We start from the raw sequence: 22,558 nt of genomic DNA on the forward strand, positions 1-22,558 counted from the left end.
AAAAATGAGAGTCCCACCCACTAGGCAAAAATTCTCAGGGAGTCAATCAAAACATCTACCCCTTGAGAGCAACAGCAACCTGGAATTTATAGGGAACCACTTCAGGCGGTGCTTCTCAAACTCCTTAGCTGCAACTCTTAAGAAGAAATATTTTATTGTATCATGAGCTGGTATATACACTTGCATATCTCAAACAGAAGTTTTAAAACAATATTCTTGGGATATGTATATATGCTGATATTACTTATTCTTGCCTGTTTCTTTTTTCAAAAACATTCTGGTCACAACTCATGAAATTAAACTCATAACCATGACTCATCACTTGAAAAACTCTGCCATAGTACACTAATTCTTTTCAAAATACCCTCTGCATCATAACGATTTCTTTTCTACAATGTGGCAAAGTGATCAAATTCATCTTGAATTGCATTCCAAATACTGAAGAAGTCCTTTCTCATACCAAGCAAATATAAAACTTACCAATTACAAAATGACTACAAATCTTCTTAGTAAGTGACTCAGGCCTCCAAGCTAACTGTCATCCTCCCCCTGCAAGAGGAAGCCAAGCAGGCGCCCATACCTCATCCGGTAGTGGAGCCGGAGTGATGTCTTGTCGTCAACTGTGATCGTGCGATTCGGAGCGTACCAAAGCTTGGTGTTCTCATCATACAGGGCAAAAAGGTTGTGACACAGAGGAGAGATACCTGGGGAAAAAGTAAAACACGTATCAGAAAATTAAAGATAGATACATTAGACCATCTGCTTCCAAAGCATGATATACACAAAGACAAGAAATTCTCTTATCCAAAGAATCTAGGTCACATTTTGTATCCTCTTAGGGTAAATATGACTTCCAACCATATTCAGTCAGGCAGTTTTAATCATGATAATTAACAACTATGGCTCCCCAGGAATATATACTATAGCTCCTGACAAACCAGATTAAAAACATTTTACAACAAAAGTCAAACAATGTTTCTCATCACAGTGTCTATGACAGTCTTAACAAATCCTACTTAAAAGAAAAAATACGCGAGCCGAGAGGTTCCCAGATCCCACCCGAAGCGCACCTTGCTAATCACAGTCAGAAACATCCTTGGAGTTCGGGAAACCCCCAATCCGTCTCCTACAGAAAATGTTTAAACAATTCTAACATTGTGATTATGTATTACATGCAAAGGCGTTCCTGGCAGTAGCACACAAAATCATGTGTTGGAATAAATAACCAAAGTGATTTTTGTCAGTGATAAAAATGTTACCATTAATAGATACACCTTGTAAGTACTCTGTATAGTTATCATATTTTTTATTAGTAGCCAACTCACAAGAAGATATATGCTTAACATAAGTAGTTCAATAGTGCTCCCTTGCCTCCCTGCCCCACCAACTGCCTCCTTTGACACAAGAAGAACTAGAGAGATAAAGGAGGTTATAAAGCCAGGAAAGCACCTTTCCACTCACTTCTGAGCCCATAATTAAAATTACACAGACCTGTAATCTAAAAGCATGGGGGAAGCAGAGAAGGGGATTGCAAATAATTACTACTGATACTTTGATCTGTGACCAGGCCTCAAACTAAGATACAGGCAACCTAACCAAAAAATATATGAAAATATGAGGTAATAGGAGTTTCCCAAATCAGGTATCTGGAGCACAACTGACACTGACAGGGATCTTCCCAGGCTCGGCCCGTCCAGGCACGAACTCTCTCCAATGCACACACGGAGTGAAAAAGAGACAGATGCCTCGGCATGCTGACATCTCGCTGAACTCCTTGATTCCTGCCTCTCAAGATATCTGGGGTAACCCCTCCAGAGGTTATTCCTCCTTGTAACAGAGAAGAGGGAGTAAACTTCAAAGGGCATCATCTCTCGGGAACAAGAGCAAATGAGTTTTAGATCCAGTACTGTTAGGACTATGTTTTGGGTATACTATAGTTTTCCATCCGTGAATTGGCCTTTGTGGGCTGGCCTGGAAGCCGAGACTTTCTTTATACATACTCATACTTGAATGGGCACTGACACATACATAGTGAAGCACAACTTATTTGTGATCATGAATCTGTGTGTATTCTATCACAGGTCTGATTCTAAAATTTTAGTACTTAAAACAGGAAGATCAAAGATAAAAGATCAAAGCTTTTTATACATTTACTGAGGGTTAAGTGTCAGGCATCAGGCTGACACGCTCTACATTTATTATCTTTTCATCCTAACACTTAATGACGTAATTAATATTTTTGCCATTTTACAGGTGAAGAAACTGGCCTCCCGAGATTTAGTCTGATTCAGGGCTACTCAGTAAAAGGCAGAGTTGAGATTCAAACCAAGATAGAGCTACTGAGGAGGTGAAAGAATGAGAGCTGAAAGAACAAAAATGGACCATACACTTTTGGACAACAGGGAAGAAAACCATACTGCCTCCCAATATCACTTACTATAATAATAATGAGAGTTCTAATAATATGTGGCATTCTGTATTCATGTACTTTTAAAATTAATAAATGTTTGCAACATTCCCCTGAGTCAGTTATACAAGAGCTCCCTCATTCTCTACAGACTGGGCTTAGAAACTGCTGCCCCACACTGCCTGGCCCTGAGCCCAGAGCTACAGCAGACTCAGTGGCTGCGTCTGCCTGTGGGCTCAGGCTCTCTCCTCGTCTCCTTTAGCAGCAGCCCCTTGATCTCTCATTAACTGCAGCCCAACAATTCTGTACAAATATGATGGTAAGAAACTGGGTCAACAGAAGAAACGCTATAAAAACCAAACCTTAAGGGAAAGGAGAAAAAACACAACACCTTAAAAAAATACTTTAGAAGCATCAATTTACATCTAGCTGTTTTGCTAATTACAAATACTTTTAAAGCTAATGTCTAAAGATGCTTCCTTTTATACTTTGCTATCTAGTCAAAATAACTTTAAAATATTAATATAAGGGCATGAACCTCATAATCTATACAGCTCAGCCAATTTTATTCCCTGTAGCACCAACCTCTCCCCTTTTATTGGAACTCTGGTGTTTAAAGCATTGGAAACAGAAAAATATATATCAGAAAGAAAAAGGGGTTTCTAGACAAGCTGTTTTCACAAACTAGGTAGGTAACTCTTGAAATGTCCATACTATCCCAACAGAGTTGTCCTGAGGGCTAAAGATGATATAAATCAAGCATGGATCACATGGTCTGCCATCATAGTTAATCATCATAAGTTGATTTAAAAAAAAAAAAAACACAGTTTTATTGAGATGTAATTTACATATCATAAAGTCTACCCATTTTAAGTGTACAATTAATGAATTTTAGTTATATTTACATTGATACAATTGCTGCCACAACCCCAGTGGATTAGATCTTTAAGTTTCCATAATTTAACTTTACTTGTCATTTAAAAGTAGGTAGACAAAAACTGTCACTGACCCCAAGGTTTAAAGGAGCTTCATTTTGTTACTCATTTTGGTTTCTCACCTTCTATTTGGCAACAGGCTAACTCAAGAAAGACAGGCTCACTTGAAAAAAAAAAAAGAAAAAGAAAAAGACCATGTTGTTCACAGCCTCACTGCCCTTTTTACAACCTGGCAGTCTGACCAAGCCACAAAGTGACACTCGAGTTCTCACTTCAAGTCAGCATCACAAAGGGGAAGCAGGTTACAGCGGCCAAAGGATGGATTCCACCCTTCCGAAGAAGTTTTGAACAGCCTTTCAGATCTTGAGAGATGCCCCTTATTGAATAGCTTGCAACTTTGTGCCAGATGTTTTTACTCATTTAGTGCTGATAGTATTCCAATTTTCCAGATTGTAGGGGAAATAAAAACTACGCCTCCACAGAAGGCAAGCCTCATTCCTTGGGACCCCAAGCTCATTAGTGACAGAGCAGGAATAAGTCACTTTACCATGAAGACAGTGAAAAGTGACACCCTGAGAATTCAAACCACTGGCCCAAGGTGAAACGCACGTGAGCGGCAGAGGCAGGCCAGAGCCCACGCGTGCCCACACAGAGCAGAGCTGCGAGGCTCAGGGACACCGCACACGACCGGGCCAGCAGGCAGCAGCCCGTACTCACAGCATTCCTGCGCCGCCCTGATGCACAGCTCCTCTGCCGTGTACTCCCCGCTGCCCAGCCGGAGCGGCTCCCTATCGGACAGATAGAAGAGCACTTCCACCCCTGGTTCGGGGGCCTCCAGATTCACCTCCGTCTTCTTGGAGCTCCTCATTTTAGCACAGAAAGCCATGGCATTGCAGTCCTCTTTTATATTTAGATACTGTAGTGGCAGGAAAGAGAGACCACGTGGTCATTCTATGTGCTAGAAGGTCAAGTGGCAAAAGAGAATGCTGGGAAGGTAAGTAAGCATAAATACCTCTCAAGCAGGTAATTTCCTACTGCCCCTTCCCTCTCTGAAAATCAAATGCATCCGAACTTACGAGAGGTCAAACTATCCATTATAGTTATGAGGATAATCAATTATACACTCTAATTCATTATAACCAGACCATATTCTCAAAAATCAGAATAATTTTAGACATGGCCTAGATTTATTTTCTCTATCTGCACACAAGTTGTAGTTGAAAAATGTGGCTCGTTCTGGAAGCGCTCACGTTAATGTTACTCATGCTGCCACCTCTACTGGAATCATCTCACTTCTGAGCCCACCTAGGGCACGAATCACATTGTCTTTTAACTTTGTCTATCTCCCACTAAACTGCAAGCTCAGGGAGGGCATGAACCACGTCTTATCTATGTTCCTGCCTCCAGAGCCTAGCCCAGGGCTGGCTCTCAGATAGTACACACCAAGTGACCACCAATTCATGTTCATGAGCCATATGGAAGGGTCTCGAAAATTACTGAACGGGGCCAAGTCGTCATCACTCCATTGGCAGGCAGGCAGGCAGGCAGATGGGCAGCACTGTGTGGCAGCAGAATGAGGGCTGGAAGCCTTGCTCTGAAGAGGCCAGAACGTGCTGGTGAGAAACTTGCAAAAGTCCTTCAGCTGAGCCTCTAAAGGCAGGGCAACTAGGATCAAAGAGCCAGCCCCAGCAACTTAGCTTAGACAAGGCCAGGAAGGAAAAGGAACATCTTCCTTCCCCTCACTCCAACACCAGTGGCCTACAAACTAATTTCCCTGACCCCAGGTTCCTAATTTCCTACTGCCTGCCAAGCCAACCTTCGCTTAGCCCTCAAAGTAGTATCTCTGTAACACCTATCAGGTCCTCCAAAAGCCCCCATTAGTCTATAAGAGCAGTCTCAAACTCCTCACAGAGGTCCTCCATCAGCTGCCAGCTAGCCTCTCAGCCTCATCTTCCATCACTCCTAGCCTCTTACTTCATGCCTGAAACCTACAAAGTTGCCATTGTTCTGGTTACTCCTACTGCACCCCCCCCCCCCAACCCATTCTGCTTTTCTCACCTTCCTGCCTTTGGTCATACTCATTTCTCTATCAGGAATACCTTCCCACCTCATCTTTTCCATGAAAAACTGTAATTTTCTTTAGAACTCGGCTTGGACATCACCTCCTCCAGGAAATGCCAATGACTTCCATCCCATCCCCTAAGTTAGATGCCCTCTCCCAAACTCACCTCGCTGCACTAACCACACTGGATTATGACCATCTTATTCATGTGTCTGTCTTTCTCTCTCTCAATGGTTTATGCTGGGAGTTCCTTAAGGGTAAGGACTGTGTCATTCATCTTTTTCCCCAGTACCTAGCACAGAGCCTTACATTTAAAGGGTGCTTGCAGAATGGCCCAAGGAAGCTCCTCAAAACAAGTCACATAGTTCTCTTCACCAGACTCATGAGCTCGTTTATTAGCTGCCCTGGTAAAGGTGAGATACTTACAGGAGAGACATGAACCAGATACGCCTCAATGCTACAAACTAAGAGGCACTCAATTTTACTTGTTTCATCTCCAAAATAAATCTGAAAACCAGAAGCTTTCAGAAATCAGGCTGAAAGACTAAGTTCATAACTTACCTTAAGGGTTCAGATCAACTGTCAAGCAAGAAAGTTTTTTTAAGTTTGTTTCTATATTTTGAGAGAGAGAGTGAGTAGGGGAGGGGGAGAAGGAGAGAAAATCTCTTTGTGCTATCAGTGCAGAGCCTGATGTGGGGCTCGAACTCACAAACCACGAGATCATAATCTGAGCTGAAATTAAGAGTTGAGTGCTTAACTGACTGAACCACCCAGGCTCCCTGAGCAAGGAAAGGTTTAAAACCCAACACTGAGCATCCAACTCCACCCTACAATGAGAAACAGAAATGGAAAACAAACAAGCTGCAGTCTGCTTTAAAATGTAAGATACACCTTTGTCCTTGAGGCCCTATACAGGCATGGCATGGGAAGAATTGAGAGATGGTGTTACACGCTTTCACTCTTAGGAAATAATCAGGCAAGTATACGTGATTATATACGTATACAGTGTGGCACCATTTATAATAGGAAAAAAATACAAGTGACAATAGAAGGCTAACAAAATAAGAAATATCAACACAAAAGAATACTATGCAGCTGTTAAAAAGATGACATAAAGCTATGTGAATCAACACTGAAAAATATATATGACATATTACAAAGTGAAAAAAGGCATAATATGTATATCATGACCCTTTTGATCATGCCTATATGCACAATCTGGAAAAACATGTGATAAACTGCTAAAGTGGTGAATATCCAGGAAGGACTATAAGGGAGCTTTATCTTTTACTCTGGACTTCCTATACTTTTATACTCTTGAGATTTATTTTTAAACCAGCACATTCAACATTTGGAAATGAAAAAAAAAATTAAAATACCAATACTGAAAAATGAAAGGATAGAAGTACAGGTTATCCTTACAAGTTCAAGATCAGTCTCATTATTCTTTTTAAAAGCTATTTTCCTTTTGGTCCTTTTTTAAAGATATGCAAAGGTACATACCTGCATTTATTCGGCTGTCCAATGTCCTCCAAAAGCAGACTGGATTTTCTTCTCTACTTTCCAAAGTCCGTTCAGAGCTGGGATAGAGACAAGGATAAATAAATAAATCAGCTGCAGATGAAATTGCATCAGAGAATAAGAGGACATTCTTATTAAGGAAGCAGCCCAAACCATAAGTGGACAGGAAAAAGCATTTGGGAGGAAGAAGGGAAAAAAATTGATGAGGACACTGAGAGGACAGAGAGGCATCGTAGGGTATGAATATCAAAGAAGATATTATTTTTACCACTTCAACAGAGGAAGCCAGGGACTTTTGCTTCCTGGCATAGAGTGCCCGGTCCAATGCAAATGAAGACCATGCGCCTTTTCCGTCAACAACCTCTCCCCTGAGGCCATGAACAATAGTTCAGGACCCCCAAACTTATGCACTTTTATTTCCCATTTCCATTTCCTTTAGAATTACCCTCCTCCCAACCCGGTCTGCCCTTGGCCTCATTTAATGGTGATACATCATATGATATGGTGAAAGGCGGAGCGCCGAGAAATAAACCCAGTGAAAAATGCTTTTAGTTCACCAAATGTTTTTTGAGCCATTCTTATTTGAAAACTTAGGTAGCAAAAAAGCCTCCTTCCAACTCCCTGACCTCACTTCAAACTTATACTACATAAGAAAGCCAGTTTGATTCTCTAGAATTAAAGCACTGATCCTATCATCGTCATCACCAAGCACTGATCCTATCATCGTCATCACCAACCACCACCAACCGCCCAACACACACAGTGTTCTGCATTGTTTTAACAACTTTCCGGGTGCCTCTCACAAATTCTTTTTAATAGTAGAATCTAATTATTTTTGCAAATCAGGAGCAACCACCCTTAGTGGTGTGAAAGTGGTTTCCAAGTTAATATGGATCACTGTCTGTTTTCTGTTGGTCATTTAATACACTTTATCAGAATTCTACTTTCCCAAGCATTACACGGCAGAAGTAGAAAGGGAGTGGGGTGACAGAAATGAGGCTACAGGCTAGCATTCCCACAGGATCTTACAATCGAAGGGGGGGATGGCACAAATGAAAACATACACGCAATCTAAAACCAAAAGAGTGTGGGGGGCCTGGGTGGCTCAGTCGGTTGAGCATCTGACTTCGGCTCAGGTCATGATCTCGCAGTCTGTGAGGTCAAGCCCCACATCAGGCTCTGTGCTGACAGCTCAGAGCCTGGAGCCTCCTTCAGATTCTGCGTCTCCTTCTCTCTCTGCCCCCACCCCCCTCCACTCTCTGTCTGTCTCTGTCTCTCTCTCTCTCTCTCAAAAATAAACAAACATTAAAAAAAATTCTTAAACCAGAAGAGTGTGTCACAATGTCACCTTCGGGAAGCCAGGCAGAGGATATAAGTATGAATTTTGATATGACAACTTTGACTTGGCTATTCTTTTTTTTTTTTAATTTTTTTTTAATGTTTATTTATTTTTGAGACAGAGAGAGACAGAGCATGAACGGGGGAGGGGCAGAGAGAGAGGGAGACACAGAATCAGAAGCAGGCTCCAGGATCTGAGCCATCAGCCCAGAGCCCGACGCGGGGCTCAAACTCACGGACCGCGAGATCGTGACCTGAGCCGAAGTCGGACGCTTAACCGACTGAGCCACCCAGGCGCCCCTTGACTTGGCTATTCTGACATGGACAACTTTATCAAGATTCAAAGAACAAACCATTATACTTTCAGCTTTTAAAAATCTAACATAATCCATTGTTTTAATTATGAGAATAGATACCCCACCCCACATCAAAACAGCAATCTGAAATTAGCTACATGCTATAATGCCTTGCTTTGGCTCAGGAGCAGAGTTTCCAATGTCACATTTAGGAGATTCATTATTTTTGAGCAGTTCTTCATGCCTGAAACTGACCTACATCAGGAGGCCACAATAAAGAACTGGAGCAATATGGCCCCTGTTCACATGGAGCTTACAGTCTGTAGTGGAATCAAACAAAGATGCACAAAAAGAGGTAATTATAAAGAGCTTAAAATGCCATGGAGGAAAAAGAGAGAGGTAAAATAAAAGGAATATCATCTAGCATGGGACTCAAGAGGGAATTAATATTGAGCTGAGATGTAACGGATATCTAGGGAGGTGGAGAGAAGGCAGTCTGGGTAAAGGACTGGCATATGCAAGGAGCTAGTCTCATCTCTCCAGCTTCATAAATGGGGAAATCCCTCCAATATTCCTTTATACCTGGGCAAAGAACAGCCCTAGTTGGTTCATCAGCAGTATTTGCTAATAGCATGTCTGGGGCCTACCTGAGGTTTCCTGGAAGCATGCCATTATATGCTGCTGCCAAGGATGAATGAAAACCGATGGGCCCAGATGAGCCCTATGCTCTGGAGAATTAAGAAGCCTGCCCCAAAAGGAACATACTTTGAGCCTTTCAGATCAGGAAGAGACCTGTAGGTTCTAACAGACCCAATTTAACAAAGACTACAGCATAAAACCTTTCAGAATTCACAAAGGATTTTTAAGTGTACCATCAGATCACCTACTACTTGCATTCAGGAGTCACAGGGTTGCTCGGAGCCTCATGTAAGATTCGAGGGTCAGCCTAAAATTACTAACATTTTTCTAGGATTGGATTCTATGAAAACCTATAATAAAACAGAGTTTGGTTTTTCCAGTGTTCCTTCCCTATTGCAAGCCACACTATACTGAAGTCATAATACACCTAATTTTCAAACTGACCTCCCATATTATTGGATAGGACAATAAAATGGTACTGTGATGCTTAGCATAGAGATCAAACTCACAGGGAAAACAGAATCAGCAACAGAACTGCTAGATCATATGTATTTACTATGATATTTTTATATGCTGATTCAATAACAACAGAATCTCAAAAAACTGACATCCTAATGATAAAGATGTAAAAACACCCATAAAGCACTTAAAAGACAGGATAGGCACCATCCTAAGTACTTAAATCTAGGATTGCTGATCCACTTTGTATGAAATGACATCTGTTCTCATTCAGGATGAGAAGAGTCTTTTGTTGGTACAGAGTCTGTGTAAAGGCTTCATTCAGGTAGCATTTCTTTCCATATACACCAAACAAAATGCTATTTATTTATTTAATTCAAGTTAGTTTACAGTGTAGTCTTGGCTTCAGGAATAGAGCCCAGTGATTCATCTCTTACATATGCTCATCCCGAAAAGTGCCTTCCTTAATGCCCATCATCCATCTAGCCAACACCACTCCCCACCCTTACCCCCCCTTTCAGCATCCCTCAGCTTGTTCTCTATTTATTTTAAGAACAGATAGGAAAAGAGCAAGATCAAGTTTATAAATACTACAGATAATTCCAGGCAATCAATTCAAGTTTTTCGTTACAAATACAAAAAGAAAATCTTAAATGCTCGAAACCTGACCGGTAAGAATCGCGCAACACCCTTTCAAAAGAATATGATTCACTGGGTTCCATTCCCAATGCAAATGAACACAAAGAAGCTCAGAAAATGGGAAGAATAAAAGTGAATAATCAAAAGCTCTTTGAGGACAGCACTGAATTCTTCCATACTAATTTACTTACAAAATTTCAAGTTTTTGAATAAAAAAAAAAACTGCCTCTCTTTCTATGGTTAGAGGATTGCTTCTGTGGCTCGATCTTGTTAGATGCTACTTTACATTAAAAAAAGGGAGGGGAGACATTTTGTAGAATCTCACAGTTCTTTAGTTTATAAAAGTCTGATCCAAGTATAGCTGATGCTTCCTGAATGAGGAAAATGTAACAAAACAAGAGACAACTTGCGAGTCTGAACAGGGCCTAGCTGCAATAGAGGCATATCATAACTATTTTCCAAGATGCAAACTCCTAGAAATCTATGTCTGAAGATGCTGAAATCCTCTTAAATTGTCAAGGACACCCTTTAAAGTACAAGTATCTGTATAAGGGAAGAATATACAATTAAACTTTGAATAGTGAAGAGACATAAAAATAGACCATGTTAAAATTCACAAGTATGATCAGAATATGACTGCTTCTGGCCAAAGGCCACTGCCAGATTTACATGATAAAAATAGACTGGATGATAGTTAAAATCAATGACAAGAGTCAGAATACAACACTTTGGGTAGGTAGCTGGTTATTTTTACTAAAGAAACCATCACTCTCACTCTCACACACACACACACACACACACACACACACACACACACACAGGGTTACTTTATGTCCATCTTAAAGGAATCAAAGCTTTCGATTTCTGAAGTAGAAAATAAAAAATGTTGATAAGTTAAAGTATGAACCTAGAAAAACTGAGAAGAAAAATACGTAATTTAGAAGTATTTCCTGAAATCAGCTGCTTAAGAAACTTTAAGACTAAAGTTTCTAGACCTTAAACTATTTCAGCAGGCACCTGCCTTAAGTTCGGCAATGAAACCTAACATCACAATACAAGCTCCAGGAGGGCAAGGATCATTGTCCCGTAAGCGCTGATCACCAGCACATATTAGGTGCTATTAGTTAAATACAGTTGAATCTTGAACAGCACAAGGGTCAGGGGTCTAAACTCCCGTGCCATTGGGGCGCCTGGGTGGCGCAGTCGGTTAAGCGTCCGACTTCAGCAAGGTCACGATCTCGCGGTCCGTGAGTTCGAGCCCCGCGTCAGGCTCTGGGCTGATGGCTCAGAGCCTGGAGCCTGTTTCCGATTCTGTGTCTCCCTCTCTCTCTGCCCCTCCCCCATTCATGCTCTGTCTCTCTCTGTCCCCAAAAAAATAAATAAAAGTTGAAAAAAAAATTAAAAAAAAAAAAACTCCCATGCCATCAAAAATTAGTGTATAACTTTTGACTGCATCCAAATTACCAATAGCACAAATAGTTAACACATATTTTCCACATTATACATATTACATACTGTATTTCTATAATAAAGTAAACTAAAGAAAAGAAAATGTTATCAAGAAAATTGTAAGGGAGAGCAAATACATTTACAGCACTAGACTTTTTGTTAAAAAAAAGGAAGTATATAAGTGGATCCATGCAATTCAAGCTCCTGTCGTTCAAGGGTCAACTGCAGTTGTTACATGAAATGAAGGTAACAAAGTAACAACATTACTGAATCCATACACAACTAGCAAGTGTGATCCTGAACAAATCATTTTAACTAACTCTGAGCCTAGTTTCCTCATCCGCTAACCTTAGAGGAAACATCCCGCCTAACGAATCAGAAAAATTTTTGAAAAAGTCTTCATCAGGGCGCCTGGGTGGCTCAGTCGGTTGAGCGTCCGACTTCAGCTCAGGGCACGATATCGCGGTCTGTGAGTTCGAGCCCCGCGTCGGGCTCTGGGCTGATGGCTCGGAGCCTGGAGCCTGCTTCTGATTCTGTGTCTCCCTCTCTCTCTGCCCCTCCCCCGTTTTTGCTCTGTCTCTGTCTCAAAAATAAATAAACGTTAAAAAAAAATTAAAAAAAAAAAAAAGAAAAAGTCTTCATCAAGCTCCTATAACACCTTTTTCAAGTGCAGTTGTTGATGTGAAAGTGCTCAGAAAGGTGTTAAGTGGTAAAACAATGCAATGTAGGCTTTATGGCAAAGGACTCAAGTGAGTTGTGAGCTTGCGAGAAGGACAACAGAATAAATAGGCATTCTGAACAAAAGTCTTATCAGTAATCAAGTTCCATTTCACAAATCTAGCAGAGCAGTTAGGAGAGTGAGCTGGATCATCCCTACCTGAGTCCAAATCCTGCCTTCCCCACCTACTAGCTATTGTAACCTTAGGCAAGCTACTTAACATCCCTAAACCTCAATGTTCTCAGTTATGGCGGGAGGCAGGGAATGGCATGTGTCTCATAGAGCTGTTAAGGGTTATATACGTTAATGCATATAAACTCTGCCTCAGGCAGAGTTTAGCAGGCAGCAAGCATTCATATTTTGGCCATAATTCCTGCTAAACTGATTACATATTGATGGAACACAGTTCCAGCCGAGGAGAGGGAACTCCAATATACACTGAGCCTCTGCAACAACTCCTGCATCAATGGCACTTGCACTTAATTCTCATAAAAAGCAGGAGAGGTTTGAGGCCAGTCAGTGGGAGTGCCGGAAGTCAAACACAGGACTCCTGATTCCAAGGACCCTGCTCTTTCCACGAGGTGGCAGGGGGAATGACGGAGCCTGCTTTAAAATGCCCCCTATCACCAACACCATGGTCTTCTCTGGCTTTTCAGTATTTCTCACAGCTTAACATCCACCTGGGAGACTGAACTCATTCTAGGGCTTTCCCTCCAGAGACTGAAGAAATGGTCACTGAAAAAACCAGCCAAGTGCTCAGGCCTTGCTGCACCGAAGCCCACAGCTAAACACTGCTCCAGCACCACTACCTCAGGTGTGGAGAGGAAAGTTCTGGTGGCTGCTGACTAGGGCCCAGCTCACACATGCACAGAACCTCCTTGAGGCCTAAGACACACACAGAGGCAGGGAGAGCATCTCTGCTTCCCTTCCAGAGTTCCCCACTAGGAACTCTGCACACACACACACACACACACACACACACACACACACACACAAGAACTTTGGAAGGGACTTGTATCGGGTGCACCCGGTACCCCCTGCCTTGCCGAGACCCAGAACTGTCTGATGAAAGCATCACAAGATACTGTGCAGAGCTGATGGATTCCAGCCAAAAAGACGACAATATAAATACAAAACCTGCTATTTTTTCCTGTCAGCAAGTCAGAATGATGGCTTTTCTATATGCCATTCCTGCCACACAGAATAACTCACTTCTAACTATAGCATTTCCAGGAATACCCCAGAACCGTAAGTGCTGCTTCATTTACAATAAACTTCCAGGGATGATCAAACAATCAATGCCAACTCAATGGGTCAGGGCTCTCTGCACTGCTCCCAACGAGCCTGCTTTCCCTGAGAGACAATTTCTGATCAAAGTAAATACAGTACTTGGCCTAATTAACGTCAATAAGTATTTTCCTAAAAGCCACACAGTATCAAGATGCTTTGCTACTCTTTCTTCTTTTTCCACTAATACATCTATAATGTTATTAGAGAACACAGAATCTCGGGGTCAGGACTACGGTGGCAGAAGTGGACACTCCAAACATGGTGGGAAGAATGGCTTGTCTTCACCTTACGTGCTGTTCAACCACTCATTCCTAAAATACATATTAAGCACTTGTACCATCGCAATAAAACCTTGCATTTATATGGTACTTTATATTTTAAAATGGCTTTCACATCTATAACCACATTTGAGGCTCACAGCCCCTTTCGCAAATAAGAAGATTCAGCTTCAGACGTTCCCACGTTCGAGAAGCCAGTGCGTGGCCAGACGGGGCTCACACTCATTTCTCGGCCTCCAGCTTCACTGCCCTTTCTCACTGTGCCACATTTCCTTGGTCAAGGCATGGGGGGCTTTGGTGGAATCTAAAGAAGTACTAGGATTAAAATCTAAGCTCACCAAAACCTTGGTCTGTTAATAGCTGGCAAGAGAAAAAGACACCCGGGGACCTCAAGAAAGCAGACGTGGAGGGGATGCTGAGACACAGACAGTAGGAACAACAGGAGTCAAGAAGAGAGGGCTGTGAGGTAATCAGGGAGAGTGGAATCTGTTCCCAGCCTTGAGGAAGACAGAAGATTTTCAAAGATAGAAAGGAAGTATGCAGTTCTTCTGGAAAAGGACCAGGAGCAAGGCAAATCATGAGGGCGGGTGTGTCAGAAGGAATATGCAGACCGGGAGGGGCAGATAGGAAGGAGGTAGACAGCGTGGAAAGATGGAGGAGGGTCCGTTTGAGGACAGTCCGTGTGCCAGCTCGCTCCCTCGGGCAACAAGAGAAACCCCCCAGAGAAGGAGGCCCTAGTTGCAGCCTAGTTCTGCCAGAACCTGCCTGGTCTTAAGCCTCTAAAGCTTTCTGAGCTCAAATAGTGTGTAATAAAAAAAAATATTAGATGACCTCTATGGTTCCTTAAAGAACAGAATGTTTGACAGCATATTATGCCACACCCTACCACAGCTAATTTTTCATTGATTTGTATTTCCAAGATGACATGCTTCAACAACCTTTTGTTGATGATGGCATCTGACAAAGCTTGCAGGAAACCATAATTTAATGGAGTACACAGGAAACAAGAGTGAATCCCCCCACCCCTCGCTAATTTTTAGTAATTTATTTGTGTGTCACTGCGTGTTAACATCCTCCCCCCCCCCCCCCCCCCATTATGTACTAAGCTCTTTCAGGGCAAAAAACCATCTAACATTTTCTCCTGTAATTCTTTAACCACTCAGCATTCTTGGATGCAAACAACAGAAACCAGTTATGCTTACCTTAGGATAAAAATGAATTAAGAGAAAGATAAAAATGAATTAAGAGCACAGAGAAGTCTGATAAGGACACCATTCTAGGACAGCTACCACTGTTCATCAGACATTAGCACAATTGGACTCCTAGCTCTGCTGCTCTCTTGAATGATCTTAAGCTGCCCCTCTGTGTCTGCACCATCCCCTCCAGATTCAACGTCCTGGAACACAGGGATCCAAGAGGTGAACTCAAGCTGCCCCTATGTGTCCGTACTGTCCCCTCCAGATTCAATATCCTGGGACACAGGGACCCAAGAGGTGAACCAAGTTCATCCAGTCATGTGTCTGCATTTCCTTCAACTTCGACAGCAACAACAGATGATCACTCTAGAAACAAAGAGAGTTCAGATGCTAGACAATCCCCCAAACAGCAAGTGTCCACTCCGGTCTATACTCCCAGTGAACTCAGCTAGGGGAAGTCAGGGGAGAAAAATAAAAAGAAATCTCAAGAAAAATGGTCCCATACACCTCTCCCCAACCAAGAAACTAGAACCAATTTTTATGTTTAGTTTTGAAATAGTCTGCCAACCAAGTCTGAAATGGCAGGCAGAGCTCCTCAGTGGACCATATTTGTACAATGAGTAGTGTACTTTGTCCTCATCAAGGCAGCAGACTTGATCACTAGGTCAACACTGCAGAGCACTAAGCCACCTCTCATTCAACTCCCTGGTATGCCCCAGTTCAGTTGAGTATCTAGAAGGGTTATACCTCACTATCTGATATCCTAGGAACCTGTGCCAACAGCCATGCTTTCCAACATCTTTCCAAACCTTTTTGACCATGATGCATAGTAAAAAATATATTTTATAGTATATGTGTGTGTATGTGTGTGACAAAAAATTAGTTTCACAGAAGGATACCTTACTGTATGCAATTCATTCTATTTTCTATTCTATGCTATTTTCTTCATTTAATACATTTTTAAATGCTAAACAAGACCCTCAAAATAAATTTCACAGTCCACTAATGAATAACAAACCAGTCTGAAAAACACTTGTTTAAAATTTTTTTTTCAACGTTTATTTATTTTTGGGACAGAGAGAGACAGAGCATGAACGGGGGAGGGGCAGAGAGAGAGGGAGACACAGAATCGGAAACAGGGTCCAGGCTCCGAGCCACCAGCCCAGAGCCCGACGCGAGGCTCGAACTCACGGACCGTGAGATCGTGACCTGGCTGAAGTCGGACGCTTAACCGACTGCGCCACCCAGGCGCCCCTGAAAAACACTTGTTTAAAGGACTCAACAAGATTACCAGTAAGAAAATTAAATAATAAAATTAATAATAATTAATAATAATAATAATAATAAGCTGTGAGATCATGACCTGAGCTGAAGTCAGACGCTTCACCAACTGAGCCACCCAGGTGCTCCATAAAATGTATTTTATATTCACTGCTTATATTCAATGTGTATACCTTCCTTCCCTAGCTGACATTAAAACACTGAAATGTATTTCTCTGAAATTCCTCTGACTACCAGAAGATCACTCCTCTTTTCCCACAGTGTGCAGCCTATGCAGTTTCAACCCAGACAGCTACACTGAGATCCACTGTGCAATCCACTCAGAGTCTTCCTTTCACAATAGTTTCTTCTCCCAGGAAGCTCTTCAGTCGGGTTACCTTCTAAATCTCCACAATGATGCCGGAAATTGAGAAAACACAGAAACTAAACCCACAGAGCACAGAAGATCCATGCTTTCAATTCTGCCAATAACCACTCTTCTTAAAACCCATGATTTATTCATAAACTCATAACTTATTCCCACAGTCCCCAGTTTCTAACTTCACAATCACAGTAAAGTGATGACTTGCAGGAGCCTAAGAAATTCAAAATCTAGGAGCGCCTGGGTGGCGCAGTCGGTTAAGCGTCCGACTTCAGCCAGGTCACAATCTCGCGATCCGTGAGTTCGAGCCCCGCGTCGGGCTCTGGGCTGATGGCTCAGAGCCTGGAGCCTGTTTCCGATTCTGTGTCTCCCTCTCTCTCTGCCCCTCCCCCGTTCATGCTCTGTCTCTCTCTGTCCCAAAAATAAATAAACGTTGAAAAAAAAAATTAAAAAAAAATTTCAAAATCCATTGTTTACTTCTCATCTGTGCAAAATTTTTCAATGTATTTCATGTTGATAACATTGTGGATGGACAGAAGAATTCAGTGTATGGCCACCAATGGGAATTTCTGGGGAGGGGGAGCTAGGCAGGTTTTGCAGGTTTAGATGATAGATGGTACATTCATGGATTAGGTTAGGACTCCTTTGTATCAACTTTAATTATAGTTTTCTACCAACAAACCGAAAAAGGTAAACAGATACAGCTCTCTTTCCTCAAGATAAATGCTCACTTCATACTTGGCACCTAAGAAGACAGAACCTCGGTGAAGCACTTTTTTGCACTCGTCCCAAATACATCCACAGCATGATTCTAGACCCATAATTCTTCTATCAAAAAGCCCTTGCCTAACAGACAACAATTGAATTTAACCAAACTGTTATCCATCTCACTGCAAATTCAGTGGAATGCCTGGTCTTCATTCATTACATTTAATTTTCCTGCAGGAAAGGTGGAGGAGTAGTACATACTCCAGCTATGGAGCTTCTTTTGTCCCTCCTTTCAAGAGAATAAACATGTAGAAAGACAGGAGGGTAAGATAATACACTAAGACTACTGTAAATATTATGGTAGGATGCTGACAACTAATTAAACTAGAAAAATGTAAACGTTAACAACTAGGAGGAGTAACTCACTCCTAGACATCATTCATTAAGTTATTATAAACAAGCAAAATTCATCATGAAAAGCCTACGAACCACAGCTCTGTGGGACACAAAGAATGCAAGAAAAGATGCATCATCAAAGAAGAGCTAGCAACCCAAGACTGTGACAAGGAAATAACACATGATTGATTGCCAAACACAAGACACACCCAACCAAGGCAAAAGAGGATGTTCAGAGAAGGTGTGAGGTGGGAGTTGGTGTAGTTAGTCCAATCCGGAGGGGGGGGGGGGGGGGGGGGGGGGGGCGGGGGGGGAGGAGGGGGAAGGAAGAAGGAAGAAGGAAGAAGGAAGAAGGAAGAAAGAAGAAAGAAGAAAGAAAAAAGAAGAAAGAAGAAAGAAGAAAGAAGAAAGAAGAAGGAAGAAGAAAGAAGAAAGAAGAAGAAAGAAGAAAGAAGAAGACCTGAGTCAGAACATTGGCCCTGCCACTTAGTAGCTTGGTTCAGGTCACTTTTTAACTTTTTGTGATTGTTTCCTCATTTGTAAATAAGGATAATAGTAATTATTTCTCAGGATTGTTTTAAACTCTGTGAAAAATAATATATATAGGCCTAGTAGAACAGCTGGCCCACAGTAGTCATGTAATAGTATGACCATTATGGCAGAGGTGGGATTTGAACTGGGCCTTTAGGGATGGGGAAGCTGCAAACAGGAAGAGAATGGAAGCTGACTAAAGGGAACACTCCAAATAACAGAAACAAGAAGAAACAGCAGCAGAAGGAAAGGGGGAGTCCCCCTTTGGAGGGTAAAGAGAAGGTCTGTGTAAATCAAAAAGAAATGAGGAAAGAGAGAAAGCTGAGGTCAATTTACAGTGGACCACAAATGCCAACTAAAGTCTGGACTTTCCTCTGAGGAGACACTGCCCATGAATCCCCAGACTCAGATGAATTCCTCTGAAGCAAGAAAGTCCCTTGGTACATGAATGTGTGTTCTGTCGGGAGTGGGGTCTCAGACAGAAGGAGTGATGAAAAAAGGCATGGGGACACCTGAAGGTCACTGTGGAAAATAATATTGTTTTAAAATACTTTTATTATTATTATTTATTTTTTAGATAGAAAGTGCACACAAGCAGGGGAGGGGGCAGAGAGAGAGAGAGAGAGAGAGAGAGAGAGAGAGAGAGAATACCCCAAGCAGGCTCCATGCTGTCAACACAGAGCCCAACATGGGGCTCGAACCCACAAACCATAAGATCATGACCCGAGTTGAAATCAAGAGTCGGACACTTACCCGACTGAGCCACCCAGGAGCCCCTAAAATACTTTGAATGAATCAACTAGTCTTTCATGGATAGACAGGCACTGGACACTGAGGTTCTCCATCCGTCTTCCCCCAGTGTGAACATCCAGGACCACAGAAACTGACAAAATAGCCCCAAATATTGCTGCTGGTAAGAGCTAGTTTGAATATTCATTTGGGAGATCCATACTTTAACCTCACCTTACTAAACGCGCGCACGCGCGCGCACACACACACACACACACACTTTAAAAAATAAAATGAGAAGCTAGAGGGTTTCTTCTGCGAATTACACTGTGAATGAGTCAGAAAAAACTTTCCCATTGCTTGTGTCCTCCTCACAGTTTAAGAGCCTGGCTGGGACATTTACTAACAGCACTGGGGGAATCAACATTCTGCTGTGGTGATTCACCCTCCTCTGCGAGTACAGTCCGAGGGAGGAGTTCGCAGGGCTACCCTCGGGAGTCACTCTGAATTATTTTCGTAACATCTTGTCCTTGGATAAAAGGAAACAGTCAGAAATAGGAGGTGGGGAGGTCATCTATTACTCAGTGGAGTTGTTTACACAGCCCTGTTTCCCTATTATCCAGAATTCAGTGTTTTGGATAAATGAAAGACATAAGGTATCCATGTTTCCAGAGAGCTATATATAGAATTCACAAAAATCATGTCGTATGGAAATTTATCTGCCTTTGATACTTCCCAGGCCTTAGGATTATGGTTTTGACCAATTTTCATTTCACAAAACCATGCAGGGTGGAATAGGGCGGGAGATAATCCAGTTAGTGGAATTTGCACAAACAAGGTCCTTGTACTATCATCCATTTAAACAGATAATCTTCAGGAGCTTGCATGAATGTTTTATCAGCTCACAGAACTCTCTGATGTGTGTCCAGCTAGGTGTTCCCTGAACATTGCTGATCTTGGCCAAAAGAACTGTGTGTGTCCATGCACTATGACATCTGTACACATAGCTAATAAATAGCAGAGCTATAGCACAGACCAAGTCCTCAGATGCCACATGTCATGACTTGTACATTGCATGAAAATAAATATTACACTTTCTCCAAATGAATGCAAAAAAGCAAAGCCGGCCTAACTGTTCATAATCATTAAGTAATCAAAGTCAATACAAAATCAATACACACACAAACGATAAATACAATTATATACTTTTTATAGCTTACAAAGCATCTTCAATACATGGTTTCCATTAATCCTCATAATAATTTTAAATATCGTTCCTCTTATTTTTACTCATAAGCAAACTAAGGCCTAAAGATATTAAGTGACTCATGAAAGGTCTAAAGAAAAAAATGACAAATGATCATGGTGAAAAGGTCACATTTCACCAATACTCAAAATAAAATAACAGGATGCCATTTTTTAATCCATCTGATCAGTAAAGGTTATGTAGTTTTTAAATGTAGATTCAAGCCTGAATTAAGTAGAGGTATAAATTACTGTCATGTTCAAACTATAAAAGTTATTTAGACTCATGTTAATAAAAATACATATTCAGTATACAGACCGATATACTGAAAAGCAAGAGTTCTTCTCCCTACTCCTCAGAGATAACCACTATTCTGCTTTTGGTGCAACCTTCCTTGAGGACAATTTGGCCCCACGTGTCAACTTGTATTTAAAAATCCTTGTGTTTGGATTCAGCAACCCTGCAATACAGTAATAAAAAAAAGCAGGTTACAAAGTAGCACGTAGAGGATGCCCCAGCTATGTTGCACAGACACATGCATATAATCCTAGAAAAAGAAAAAAAATGCAGAATGGGAAGGACACAGTAAGAAAAATTACCTGTGCTAACAGTGATTATTTTAGGTGCTTGTGGATTAGGGATTAGTTCGTCCTGCAAGCCTTTTCAGATTTTCCAAGTGTTCTCTGATAACTATGTGTTACTACTCTAATGCGGGGGGGGGGGGGGGGGAGTAACTCCCCCAGGTTACACAGGGAGTTGAGGTTCAGACTGGGATTCAGGAGAGCTGATTCCTATTCCACTATTTAAGTCTTCATGTCAATATGTCATTCAGCCTGCTGTAATCTTATTTATTTCTTTTTGCCTGCTGTAATTTTAAATGCTTCACGAGTTACTAACGACTAAAAGCAATTAAGAGATGTGACAAGGCAAAATGCAATTATTTGCTATGAGTGATAGAGATACTAAGTATTATGACTTCAGAGGAGGAAGAGACCATCCTAACACAGAATGATTTCACAGGCTTTCTAAGCCAGAGATCTGGACAGGTAAAGAGAAGGGAGCTCCATTCAAGGTGAAGATAAAAGTGTGATCACAGGCAGCAGGCAGAATATCAGCAGGCCTGCTTCGGGGACAGGCAGCAGGAGACTTGCACATATTCATGCAGAGAGGCAGGAGACAAGACGGTGGAGGTAGGTGGGGTTTAGACCGAGATGGATGGGACAACAGTGTGGTGTACAAAGGACACTGGGAGTCACAGACAGCTCACATGTCCAACTGGTAAGCCCCAATCACTGTAACTGCTTTGTCTTCCTCCACTTCTCCCCATCATTCTGATTTCTTTCTCAAATTAGGGCAACAGTCTCCTGAAAAGTTCTCATCTTCCTTCTCATTTCCTCTATTCCTGTCTCCACAATGCAGCCAGTCAGATTTCTAAACTACAAATCTAAAATGCTTTCTTCTTCCTACTCTCTTAGGAAAGATGGACTTCAAGGCTACTTGTGATCTAACCTTTCGTGGCTTAACACCGTTTGTACCTGGACTCCAAATGTGCTGAGTTATGCAGGCAGCTTCCCTGACATGATCCATCTGCCAAGTCTAGGCATCACAGCATCCTGTGCTTACTTTTACAGCAGGCTTTATGATCCTGCTTTGAAATTATCTACAGAACTGTGTCTTCTCCACTGTCCTTGAGCTCCCTGAGAGCAGGGACTGTAGCTGCTATCAAGCTATATGTATCACCAAACAACAATGCTTAGGGTACAGCAGTCAATAATTGCTTGTGGAAGGAACGCTTAAACACTTCTTTTCAGGATGCCTTCCCTGACCATCCCCACTTCCCTCCAGAAGTACTCACCCAGTCTATGTGAACACAGTATACCAGTTTGCATTTAAACTTTGTTTTATTTCTTTAAGTAACCTTTACACCCAACATGATGCTCAAAACCCATGACCCCAACATCAAGAGTCACAGGCTATTCCAACTAAGCCAGATAGCCATCCCTACCACTTTGCATTTAAACAATGTTTATAAAATAAAATAAAATAAAATAAAATAAAATAAAATAAAATAAAATAAAA

General features: G+C 41.7%; 1 protein-coding gene across 1 annotated transcript in view; it reads right to left on the minus strand.

Moving 5' to 3' along the window:
* The window catches only part of JAK1 (Janus kinase 1), a 129,617-nt gene that overhangs the window by 42,764 nt on the left and 64,295 nt on the right, over window positions 1–22,558 (minus strand). Inside the window, exons 2-4 of the mRNA XM_040470498.1 lie at window positions 6,908–6,984; window positions 4,060–4,258; window positions 581–704 (exon numbers count right to left, since the gene is read on the minus strand). Coding sequence (XP_040326432.1) covers window positions 581–704; window positions 4,060–4,258; window positions 6,908–6,913 — 329 coding nt within the window. The 5' untranslated portion in view covers window positions 6,914–6,984. The remainder of the gene's footprint in view (window positions 1–580; window positions 705–4,059; window positions 4,259–6,907; window positions 6,985–22,558) is intronic.

Source organism: Herpailurus yagouaroundi, unplaced genomic scaffold (genome assembly GCF_014898765.1).
Source record: "Herpailurus yagouaroundi ecotype Mexico unplaced genomic scaffold, PumYag 77, whole genome shotgun sequence".
NCBI lineage: Eukaryota > Metazoa > Chordata > Mammalia > Carnivora > Felidae > Herpailurus > Herpailurus yagouaroundi.